The sequence below is a fragment of the Neolamprologus multifasciatus genome, chromosome 15 (assembly GCF_963576455.1).
Source record: "Neolamprologus multifasciatus chromosome 15, fNeoMul1.2, whole genome shotgun sequence".
NCBI classification, from domain to species: domain Eukaryota; kingdom Metazoa; phylum Chordata; class Actinopteri; order Cichliformes; family Cichlidae; genus Neolamprologus; species Neolamprologus multifasciatus.
The window spans coordinates 32,956,468-32,969,199 of record NC_140453.1 but is presented as its reverse complement, the minus strand read 5'-3'; the positions used below and the strand labels follow the sequence as shown (position 1 = coordinate 32,969,199).

At 39.0% G+C, this 12,732-nt stretch overlaps 2 protein-coding genes across 2 annotated transcripts in view; one reads left to right on the top strand and one right to left on the bottom strand.

Moving 5' to 3' along the window:
• Window positions 1-12,732, bottom strand: part of camsap2a (calmodulin regulated spectrin-associated protein family, member 2a) — a 345,786-nt gene that overhangs the window by 119,249 nt on the left and 213,805 nt on the right. The window lies entirely within an intron of this gene.
• The window catches only part of LOC146502480 (adhesion G protein-coupled receptor D2), a 91,139-nt gene that overhangs the window by 43,498 nt on the left and 34,909 nt on the right, over window positions 1-12,732 (top strand). Inside the window, exons 22-23 of the mRNA XM_085132490.1 lie at window positions 73-126; window positions 3,769-3,913. Of these exons, the coding sequence (XP_084988616.1) occupies window positions 73-126; window positions 3,769-3,913 (199 nt within the window). The remainder of the gene's footprint in view (window positions 1-72; window positions 127-3,768; window positions 3,914-12,732) is intronic.

Below are 12,732 nucleotides of genomic sequence, written 5' to 3'. Positions count from 1 at the left end.
AGATATTTTGTCTTAATTCAGCGCGCGCTGCAGTTATCTCTTTTGCTCCCATTCTTTGTGTCTTTCTTTCAGGTTCGAAGCACGGTCAACAGGATCAAGGAGAGGAGAAAAGCGCTTAATTTTTCAGTATGTAATCTTCCATTTTCCTGTGAACAAGTGTGTGTGCACGTCTTTATTCTGTTGTGTGTGTGTGTGTGTGATAAACACTGGTGTGACAGACTCAATTTTCCTTACAGCGTTCGCTTCTCATGAAAAAAAGAAAGAAAAAAAATTCCTACTACAGCAATGCCACAAAGAGTCTCTACATCGGCTCACTAGTCGACAGTCCGTGTTAGATGCCCTTATACATCAAACATACACCCATAATAACCCCCCCTTCCCTGCCCTCCTCACTCTCCCCATTGCAGCACCTTCATCGTAGCAATGTCAAGCTCCACGGTGGCTTACAAGTTTCTAATCCAGGACAAGCCGTCCCCTGACATTAAAGTGTCAGGCCAGTATTTATACCTTGGTGGACGCCGTTTGGCTGAAATTGTGGGATGCTGCACGTGTGTCTGTGGTGTGTGTGTGTCTTGGGAGATTATACCCTAACCAAAGGACATTAAAAGTAGTCCCAAGTCTGTAGCACACACAAACATGCACATGTCAGACACGCATACCATTGCAAACCTTAACGCCTTGACAAACTCTCATTAAACTTATCCCCAACCTCATCTTGCAATCGCATACACAGGTGCATGTGCATGAAAAGCCTCTGCTCCCATTGGAGCACACCACACAGCGCCTTCCTCTGCACTCTAACCCACATATGTGACCCACCTTATAATAAAAAGGAATGCAATAAATAAGTTGGTTAATTAATGTTTTCTGCATGTCTCCCTGTATGCATGTCTATGCAATGGGGTTGTGTGTTTGGGGGGGTTGGGGGGGGACTTGCCTCCTGGTGCAATCTGATATATTGGTTGCTCATGTTATCAGTGAGCCCCCCCCCCCCCCCCCCCCCCCCCCCCCCCCCCCCCCCCCCCATCTACCATCATTTTTACTGCTTCCTCTCCCCTCTGTGGCAGCAATTTTCCAATCCTGCTGGGTTCCGCTATCAGAATGCGTTTTTTAGCCATCACCGCTGCCTGACAGTTTTTAGCTAATGCTATCTTGTGCCATAAATCCTGCTTGAAATACTGTATCTACCTGTCCTTTGGTTAGATAGGAGACATTTGGCTCTAGATGACCGCACATGCCCCTATATATCCCCTTGTTGTAAAACATAGGATTGGGTATTGTGCCTTGCCGGGTGAGGGATAAAGAGGCTTCAGCGTGTTACTGCATATGGGGTCATTTGAAGACAAATGGTTCTTCAGAGATAGAGGGACTTATATGTTGCATTACTCATGAGTGAAGATTTACCCCGAAAAGGATGATTCACAATAAATTCATTTTAGGAATTGAAAGTGGTTATTTAAATAAAAAAAAGACCATTTTAAGCTTTCATTGTCCTCTTATACCTTTATCGTAAAAACATTAAACGTAGCCAGTACTAAGCCGAGTTATGTCAAAGCCACCGCAGTACTGACTTTTGGAATATGCCTTCATCTCTAGGCTGAATATATGTTAGTACAGTCATGTAGTGTCTCTAAACAGTGCAAAGGGTATAAATGCACAGTATTCTGCAAAAGCCTTGTTCAACCCATCATTTCTTTATATTTTGCGAGGAAAAGGGGAAATATGTATAGAGATTTGTATAGAGGGGCGATCGTGGCTCAAGAGTTGGGAGTTCGCCTTGTAATCGGAAGGTTGCCGGTTCGAGCCCCGGCTTGGACAGTCTTGGTCGTTGTGTCCTTGGGCAAGACACTTCACCCGTTGCCTACTGGTGGTGGTCAGAGGGCCCGGTGGCGCCAGTGTCCGGCAGCCTCGCCTCTGTCAGTGCGCCCCAGGGTGGCTGTGGCTACAATGTAGCTGCCATCACCAGTGTGTGAATGTGTGCGTGAATGGGTGGATGACTGGATATGTAAAGTGCTTTGGGGTCCTTAGGGACTAGTAAAGGCGCTATATAAATACAGGCCATTTACCATTTCTTGAAATATGCAAAAATAAATGGAAAAAAAGTATATAAGGCAAAAACAGAGTTTGAAAGTGGATATTTGGTTTCACTATCTTTACTCTTCAACGCAGCCTGAACTCTCATAAGCAAGCTTGTCATTTCTTATACTTTTAATGCACTAGCATTGTGTTTCTTATGCTAAACAATGAATCTGTAGCCAATCACACCTTTCCAGATTATGTGACTGTACTTTTCTGTGTTTAGAATTCCAAGAATGGTGGCACAGTCTCTACCACCACCAGTTGAAATTCAGCCTCAAACCATGACAGAGCCTCCACCGTGTTTTATACCTCCCTGTTTATCTATTGAACTATTTGAACCCACAATTTTAAATTTGGATTCATCAGCCAGCTTTATCTTGTGTAATACTTCTTAATAGTGGTTTCGTCACAGTCAATTTTCTAGTAAGACCATGTCTGTTGAGGCTTCAGCAAACAGGAGAGCAGGAGATAAAGGGCCAGATGTATCTCTTAGAGCCTATGTGAGGGCTTTGCTGGATTCTCTATTTCTTAAATAATTTATAGCTTAATGTATCATCTATTGTATATGTATATGTATATCTCAAACAGCGTTGTTTTCTTGTTTGACCCCAGGGAGCACAGTTTTATACACACACACACATACACACAGCCACTTTGAACAGTGTCGCCTGTCTGTTTGATACCTCGTACCTCTTGACCCACCCTGACCTTCTTGTACACTCACAGCCAGATTGCTTTGTGAAATAAAGCTGTCAGTTGTAGGACCCAAATAAAAAACAACCCCCCCTTAGTGCTCCGTGCCCCTGACATCACTGAAATATAGATATAAATTGGAAGTGGATTAGTTTTTTTGATCTTAATTCAAGTTTTGACAAGACATAGGAAGCTACATGTAGAAGTTACAATTTAAAAGAAAAAAAAAATGAATGGGACTAGAATTTGGTGTTGGTGTTTCCTTTCTTGTCTTTATCTGGTAGCACAAAAATATGTGTTGCTCAAAATACTTTTAATAAAAAAGGCCATTTATTTATGTTGCTGGTTAAAGTGACAATGACATGTCGCAGTGCATGCATTTGCCTTTTTCTATTTGCAGTAAGACAGAAGAGCAGAGTATAAAAGACATTCCAGTCTGATATAGTACAGTACAAGACTTAGGAAACCCTGGAACCTTGTCGTTGGCCTCCTTGACCCCACAACTCCGTTTGAGAGCCGTGCAAATAAGTGGGTTTTGTGTGATTGCAGTTTATTTTGGTCTGGATGGAAGATGCATGTGCATGGTGTAAAACAAAGAGCTCTTTCACTTACTTTTCTACATCAGCTGCTCTAGCTTGCTGGCCACACTGTGGGAAGAATAACACAGTGCGTAACAATAGCCTATATGATTTTTTGAAATCATGATTAGGGGTAATCAAGGGAAAAAAGGCATAATTTAACATGAAGTATCTACCACTCGTCCATCTGAGTTTAGTACACATTTCCTAATATATGTTTATGTATTTATTTTCCAGTTTTTTTTGAAAGTACTGTTAAAGTACTTTTCTTTAACATTTTAAATGCACAAGAGTGCCAAGTGGAATAGATACAGAAGGCAGCAACATAAGAATGATGATAATTGTATATATAACTAATTTGTATCACTAATGGGCAATTAATAAGCTGCTGATGATACTACTTTCTTATATTTTATAGAACTGTGCCAGTTCCCGACCGTCCAGTTCAGTTACCAACTCTCGTCCTGTCAGTTTCCCACTTGGAACGACTCCAAGCCAGGAAGAGGAAGGCTATGCTTGCAGCACCACGCTAGGCCCGGCAATGCAGGAAGAGAACAGCCAAGGTGAGCTCTGACTCCAGTGTCATGCAACTGTAACTGTAGTTCACAATCCTGGAAAAGTAAAAAATGAGAGAAGTTGTAATGTCCAAAAATCACCGTGCAGCAGTGATTGATTTCTGTCCAGTGATAAACACTGAAGACCAATCATGGTGCATGTGTAGTTGGCAGTCATGAAGGAAACTTTCTATTGTTTCTTCTGATTAACTAAAAAATTCATTTAAAAAAGACCTTTGTCTCAATTTAAACAGTAAAATGGCCACATTTCCAGCATAATGATTCCACCTAGAGAAATGTAAAGCAGTTACTGTGTTGTATTGCTTTAACCCTTTAAAACCGGTCAGAGCGGGCATGCTCCGTTTTGCGTAACTATTTTTAAATCCCGGTAGCACTGCAACCACATGAGCTAGCGCAATAATTGTTTTTTGCATATGAAACCGGAGGAGTTGTACTTACATCTTATGCCATCAGCTTGTCCTCGGTCACAGTTTCCTTCCACATATAGCTTTGCAAAAACTGAAAAGCACTTGCAGCAACAAAAACATAATATTCCAGAAACACGCTTTGCCGATCCGATCAGCTGTTCATAACACTTCCTACGTCCATCAGCACGAACTATCGCATGTCCACCATGACCTGCCCGAAACCGGAAGTGACGTCATTTCGCAGAAATGTAGTTTTTTACCATCAAGGCCTCATGAGCCTATACTGGTGTTTTTAAAAGTTATGTTTGACTTTATGACTTTCTGTATCGTTTCTGGGATGCTTAGGACTCATATTACACTGCTGGAAATAGTTTATTTTGATGCATATGCTGCTTTTTTGCAAATTTGCATTATAATATTTATTTTCGTTTTTCCTGCAGTATATAAAAATTGGTGTATTTCAAAAATAAAACTATGAAGACACTTAAAATAAATTTCCTGTGGTGGGAAACTATTTTGTGCAACTTTTTCGTATTTACAGTTTTGAGGGATAAGCCTCTTAAATTTCTCTAATTAGAAATATATGTTAAGAAAAAAACAAAAACGATTTTCAATTTTTTGGTAGTTTATTGCACTTTTTTGCAATTTATGTAATTACTAAGCACTTAATGCATACATATTATTAAAATTTAGGCTGTAATGGTTATATTGATGTATAGCAACTTGAAATGCTCCCAAAAATGGCACTACAGCATGTAAAAATATAATATAAGCTCTGGCGGACTTGGGTTCTATGGTAGGTCTTAAAGGGTTAAATAGTAATCTTTGTCTTTTCTTGGATCACTTTAAAATGTAATACAGTTGCCCTTTTGTTTGGCAGTTGTAAAAAAGCAAAGCCTTCTCTGATTCAGTTTTCCACACAATCTTTTCTAGTTTTGCTCAAAAGATGTGCAATAGCATGCAGTCTTTGGAGCTAAACATAATAGCAGGTCACAATATTGCTTGCTAATTTGATTATTCTGCTGGCCTTACTTCTCAAAAAGCACAACCAACCCACCATCACTTAAAAAGAACAAGGAAGGTCAGCTATTCTGTGATTTCTTTAAAAAAAGTATTATTATTTTTGTTATTTGAATGAAATTTTCATTTCTTTAGAATAGCAGAAATATTTTCTTGGTCGTGTGTCTTTGTACTTCATCTTTTTAAGACGGCAGCACCTGTAGCCTTGGTCGTCGAAATTTTTTGCTCAGCAATAGAAGTTTTCAAGTGAAGGACTTTAATTTTCACTGAACACTTCAGCGCAAGAATAGAAGAAGCTTTTTGAAAGATTTTTTCTAAGGAAGCAGTGAGAGTGACTTGTTTAGAGGGGGAAGGGTGGCAAAATAGGCAGCCAAAAGATGTGAAGATGGGGTGTTTTTGAATACGAGACTCTAAAGGTTTATCTTCTGTGCACAGATTATAAATTAAAAACAAAACTAAATCCGTGGGGTGCAACAGCCATCCAATCAGTTTCGTCTTCATTATGGTATGGAATCTATGCATGCAGTTCAAATTAAAAGGCTTTTCCATGTTTTTTAAGGGGCATTGGGAACAACGCTGCACTCTTAAACCATTATTACCAACACCCCTGATCAGTGTCCAGTTGAACTGATTACATATTGCATTGGGTCTGAAAGCCACATGAATTCATTGATGAGTAATTGATGAAAAATTTCAGATTTTACATTTGCAAAGACACTTTAAGTTTTAAGAGTCTCGCATATCATCATATTGTCTACTACAAGAAAAATAATGCCATCTCTATACTAGTGCGACACCCTGGAAGTGTACCTCATGCCTTTGATTCATATCACATTATTTTGAAGAAGAATACAATGACCTCAGTGCATATATTGAAACTTGGACATCACTATACTTGGACCTGGATTATAGGTCTGAAGGTTTGGTGTTGCATCTTGTGCAATCCCATGCCAGATGATCTGTAGTTTTGATTGCAGCAGTGTAAGTATATTCCCCCACTAGCATATCTGCAAGGCATTACCGCAAAGCGTTCTCAATCTGAGAGTAGCGGCTGGCCCTATTGAGTGAAATCAGACATCTAAAGTATTCTGTTAAACTCTAACACTAACCAGACACCCTGGATTCAATCTAGCTGCCTGACCCATGCTGCACTCAGCAGGGTTGAAACTCCTTTTATTGTTGAAAAGATCGGCGATACCAGTTTCAAAGAAGGGTAAGAAAGCGGTAGAGGTCAATCTCAGGTTTCACTCTGTCATTTTTATTCTTTTTGCTCACTTTCTTTTACTGTTTACTAAAAAGTAAACAGTATTGAAGCCAACAGTTTAAGACCTGTGAATGTACTTATATGGGAATATATTTGTGAATATAATGTAATTATGTATTTGACATGGCATGGACTCTACAAGTTAGAAGCAAAACTGATAACTTGACAATCTTTAGAAGAACTTCTACAATCTCTACAAGACAGCCTTCTTTTAAACGTGCTTTCTTCTATTTGGAGGCTTAAGACAACAAAATCACCAAAACTCCACATGTCATCGATTTCTACTTATGCCCAAATAAAAAAGTTTCAATTTGTAACAATTTAATTCTAAAAAGTAAACTTTCATATATTCTATATTTATTAGATATAAAGTAAAGCATTTCAGACAGTTCAGACAGATTATAGGTTTTTTATATTCAAAAATCAACTATCATTTTTTATTATGCTTTCTGAAACAGGTCTCTCTTGTAAATTTGTGTCAGCCCCACAAAATCCAGAGCCTTAAGGGACCCAGGTCAAATCTCATCCACCCCAATGACTCAGCCACCAGAGTTTTTTAACTATCTCATTGACCTCATGGGTGAGCCACCCCCCCTCATCTCTAGACTTTTAGACTTTACCTCATTTGCTGGAGCCATACGATTCTTAAGATCCTCCAGGCAACTTCCAGACTAGGTCCTCTGCAAGATGCTCCCCAGTGCACCTGCACTATACACCAGGCCTGTACAGCATCGTTCCCCGCCACCTGATCCAACTCACCACCAGGTGGTGATCAGTGGAAACTCTTCGCTTCAGCTGAATGTCCAAGACATAAAACTGTAGAACTGATGATACCATTACAAAATTATTTATTGATCTGTAGTCCAGATTATCCTGTTGCCAGGACTGAGCATTGTATTATAGGCAAACTTTCATGGGACAAAAGCCTAATAACAGAAGGGCTTTCCACTGTTATTTCTCATGTAGTACGTGAACATGACAGTGGAGTCCGCGGATGGGGCACCTTCCAGTGACCCACCCAGGGACTCATGAAAAGGCCAGTACCTTTGAGTTGTCAGTCAAGGCCCCTTCCCCAACCAAAATGTATCAACTGGGGTTATTTTGTGTATTGGAAATGTCTGAATTAGGCAGATTTGTCCATTTAGAATAGAGCAGAGGTCGGCAACCTTTCTGATGATGATTGCCATCTAAAATTTCGTCAGAAGTCAATGTGCCATATGATTGCATTAGCAATAAATTTTAATAACGCTCTATATTAACAGTTACACACTATATAGAACAACTTTATAGAATTATATTTGTTCGCAGATGCTGGCAGCTATCAGCGAATAGTTAACAGTTAGTTAACTATAGTTAACTAACTATAGTTAGTTAACAAGAACTCCACAACAGCAAATGAACTGTACAACAGAAAATACAAATGCTATTTATGGTCTCCTCGCAACAATAATAAGAAAAATAAACTGGGCCAATATGGCATGTTTGTTGATACAGAGATACACATGTTAACCCTTTAAAGCCGGTCAGAGTGGGCACGCTCCATTTTGCGTAACTATTTTTAAATCCCGGTAGCACTGCAACCACGTTAGCTAGCGCAATAATTTTTTTTGCACATGAAAGCGGAGGAGTTGTACTTACATCTTATGCCATCAGCTTGTCCTAAGTCACAGTTTCCTTCCACATATAGCTTTGCAAAAATTGCATAAAAGCACTTGCAGCAACAAAAACATAATATTCCAGAAACACGCTTTGCTGATCCGATCAGCTGTTCGTAACACTTCCTACGTCCATCAGCGCGAACTATCGCATGTCTGCCATGACCTGCCCGAAAGAGGAAGTGATGTCATTTTGCAGAAATGTAGTTTTTACCATCAGGGCCTCATGAGCCTATACTGGTGTTTTTAAAAGTTATGTTTGACTTTATGAACGTGTCGTTTCTGGGATGCTTAGGATTCATATTGCACTGCTGGAAATAGTTTATTTTGATGCATATGCTGCTTCTAACTGCTTCTAAAACTATGAAGACACTCAAAATAAATTTCTAGTGGTTGGAAACTATTTTGTGCAACTTTTTTGTATTTACAGTTTTGAGGGATAAGCCTCTTAAATTTCTCTAACTAGAAATATATGTTAAAAAAACAAAAACGATTTTAAATTTTTTGGTAGTTTATTGCACTTTTTTGCAATTTATGTAATTACTATGCAGTTAATGCATACATATTATTAAAATTTGGGCTATAATGGTTGTATTGATGTATATCAGCTTGAAATGCTCCCAAAAATGGCACTACAGCATGTAAAAATATAATATAAGCTCTGGCGGACTTGGGTTCTATGGTAGGGTCTCTGAGTGTCCAGCATTCAAACGCTTACCTGAAGACACTCATGTGAGAGAAAATCTGCTCACACAGTTCTGTAGAGCCAAATGTCAATAAGGCCTCTGCAATGTTCTGAAGACAGTTAAACTTTACAGGTAGTGATGTCCAGCAGGTGAAAATGCAAGCTCCACGAACACGCACAGCTATGGATTCCAGCTGCAAACTTTGACCCCCACAGACTCGAGCTTTTCAGTTCAATCAGCTGCATTCCTCTGTGTCCAGTCAGTTAATGCGAGACAAAACCAGCTGCTCATTAAAACGTTCTGGTTTGATCAGAAAATAAAAACATTGGTCCATACACCTGAAAGTCCTGAAAACGCACTGTGAATTCTGCCTCAAGCCTACGGATGTATCCGTGTATTTCCGTGGTGCTGATGCTGCGCTGAGCGGACAGCTCATGATGCATTTGAAGTGTCAGAATGTGGAAATTTCAACATTGCTTGAAAAAACTGCCAGCTAGCAACATCCCTCCCACCGGTAAGTTATTTTTAGCCAATTACAAGTTGAATCTGGTAGTTGGGGATGTTAGCTAAGATACCGTCATTAAGAAGCTGCACAACTAATGTGTGTATGCGAGCTAATTTGCGATGTGTACCGCTGGCCCGGCCATTTATTTTTTAATGCACCCTCTCAGATTAATTCACTGCGTGTCGGGCTCGTGCCATCAGTTAACCCTTAGCGTGCCAGCTGTGGCACGCGTGCCCATGGTTGCCGACCCCTGGAATAGAGTATACTCTTTATATAATCTATATCCTAATAGATTCTCATATTATTAGGATAGTGGTGGAATATAAGTCTGTACAGATATATTTAGAATAAGTAAACAATGCCTTGTTGATTTACTTGAAGAGGCTCCTTATGATTTTCTTTAATCCAGTGACATCTAAATGTTTGCTTTAGTAGAAAAAAGTGAATTAAAGGAAACTGGTTTTATTGGCAAAAAATGCAAAATTGTGTCAAATTTGATTGCTGACCTAAAAATAGGAAAGAATCTTTCACCTTTATTTACTTATTGTTAATTGTTAGCCTCATGATTTATGATCTGTATTAGAAAATGTCCATCAGCGAATTAGTCCTTTTGTCGCTAACCATGTGTCGTTAGAGGACGTAGGACAATTGAGCATCATATTACAATCTAGGTCTTGAGTAGATAAATATTATGTGGGTAAGAGTTTATGACACTTACAATAATGATATTCACATTTGAAAAGTACATATGCTGTGAGTTATTGCTCCTTGTTGCTGTTCTGTGCACCTCTCAAACTGTGATTTATAGCATTTCCTTTGCAGCTGATCTACATGATCCTCAGCAGTATTACTGCGTCTCTTATTCATATGGGGCACAGTATATACAGTCTATATGCCACAGTTACATGACTGAACCTGCCATGCACCAAGACAAATTAAACTGAGCAGGAAAAACATAATGTTTTTGATGTAACACTACTGTAGAAATAATGGAGTGTCAGATATTATTACTTAGCCCATTTGGTGCTCTTCCAATTTGCTGCTGTGCTTTGAAGTCCACTGCAAATGCAATCACCTGCATGTGATTTATTGGGACTTGGGTTGTAGGCCAAGAACTCAAACACCACTACATTGCTATTATTTTCTTGCTGTAACTTCTATTATTACTATTCTAACACAGAGTGTGTGATGCTGTGAAAACGCTAATATAGTAGTTGATCCATTTCTCAGAGTGACAAGCAGGCATTTCTAATGCTTGGTTGAATCAGTAAAAAATTCATAAAATAAAAAAAATCTGGCTTTTTTATAAAGTGACAACTTTGTAATGATTATGTATTCCATTAAGGTACAAATAACAAACAGATAATTTTCTTTTTTCTAACAATAACCATTGGATCTGCTGAGTGATACTGGTATCTTACATATATACGGTCAAGTAGTAATTGTTTCTGAGTGGGTGTAAATTTCTGCATGATTGGGACACATATTCAAAGCAGACAGTGAGTTATGTTAAGGAGTGATATTCAGTGAGAAATCGGAAAGTAAAGCACGTATTTCCCACGAGCGCAAAAGAAGGACATGCGCGTGATGAAGGAACAAAAGGGGAGTAGGCAGTGAAGTATGGAGACTGGAACCGAAAGGGATGTGCAGATGTTGGCGTAAGTTTTTGATCAGAAGGCCCCACATAATAGCTGTGTGGAAGGTTGCGAGGCGAAGTAATGGTTGGTCACTAGGTCACATCATCTCTTTACTTTGTTAAAGAATCGTATTCAGTAAAGACAGACAATTGGTCATCTTTCATTTGGTGGTTCATGTTACGAAACTCAGAGGTTATTTAGCTTTTCTGTTGGGTCTCCTTTGCTTCAGTGGACTGTATTATAGAGCTTTCTATGGCTTTGTCACTCTTTTTTGTGTCCAGTTTATATCTAATTATTTCTCAATGTATTTTTATTGCAGTTCTAGTTGTGCACTTTATAGATTTTACTAAAGGTCTGATGTAATTTTAATTTAAAACCTACAGGCACAGTTATAAACAAAGAGAAACTGATGGGTCACCTGCCCCAAATTCTTTTGCTTTCCAGGTGACTATAATGAAGAAAAGGTGTTATGAAGTGTTGTGCAGTCTTATAAATTTATAATAGTAAACCATATTTCTGGTGTCGTTTCCAGCTTGAGTAACCTTACTTGTAGGAACCATATGCCTGCACATTGCTGACATCTGACACCCATTTCTCTTCCTCTTTTTAGAACATGTGTTTCTCAGTATATCTTGCAATTAGGGGCCTTGTTAATAGAAAGTGGTGTGGCGGTATATTGCATGCATCTTCTGCAGATTACACACAGATCACACAGACATTACCAGAGGGTTGTCTCCCCCTTACATCCCTCCACCCGGACACCATCACTTGTCATGCATGTTTAGCCCAGTTCATTGACATGCAACAGGATCCCCTGCTCCAGAAATGCACAAAAAAATTGAAATATTCCCTTGTGGAATGACAGCATGTTTCAATTTCACGTGGGTGATTGCTGTAGGATCGCTTTCTGGATTTGCATGACCACGTCTATAGGCCAATGACTGCCAATGTCATGATAATTTCACAAATAAAAGCCTAATTCACGTGTTGTTAAACAACAATGGTAACATTAGTAGCTGTATCATTACATTATGAACAGCAGTTTAAATATATGGAAGCTGATTTAACATTTACAAATGTTAAATCTGACACAGCTCAACTAAACAACATCTAAGCTGCTAGTGACGAACACCTGTTTGACCCTTTCATTTCTGCACGTCTTTTGTTTTAGTTAGATGTGCATATGTAAATCTGTCAAAATGAATTACGATTTCCTTGATTGCAGATTGCGTAAAATGAATTGAAATGCGATTACAGCTTTTCATAATGTCAAGTTATGATATCCTTGCACCTTGCATACAGGCCGTTTGTAATTACTGTTTATTTTTCCACTTATAAGACAAACTTAAATAGCTCAAGTGTGTGTCTGGTGTTAGCTCTGTTTTGACTTAGTTTTTCTTTGGGGACACCAAATCTACTTCAGGAAGAAGAAGAAGAAGAAGAATCCATTGATATCAAATTGATAATTGCCACAACCAAATCACAGATCCTGGAGGAGAGGTGTGCATGCATGTGTCTCTGTGACAGAGAGGTATTTGGCCTCTGAACGGCAGCTTGTGTTCAACGTCTCGCTGATGCAAAGTGATGTGTGCTAATTCTACATCTGCTTTAACCAAACAGGGCTCAAAAGTTC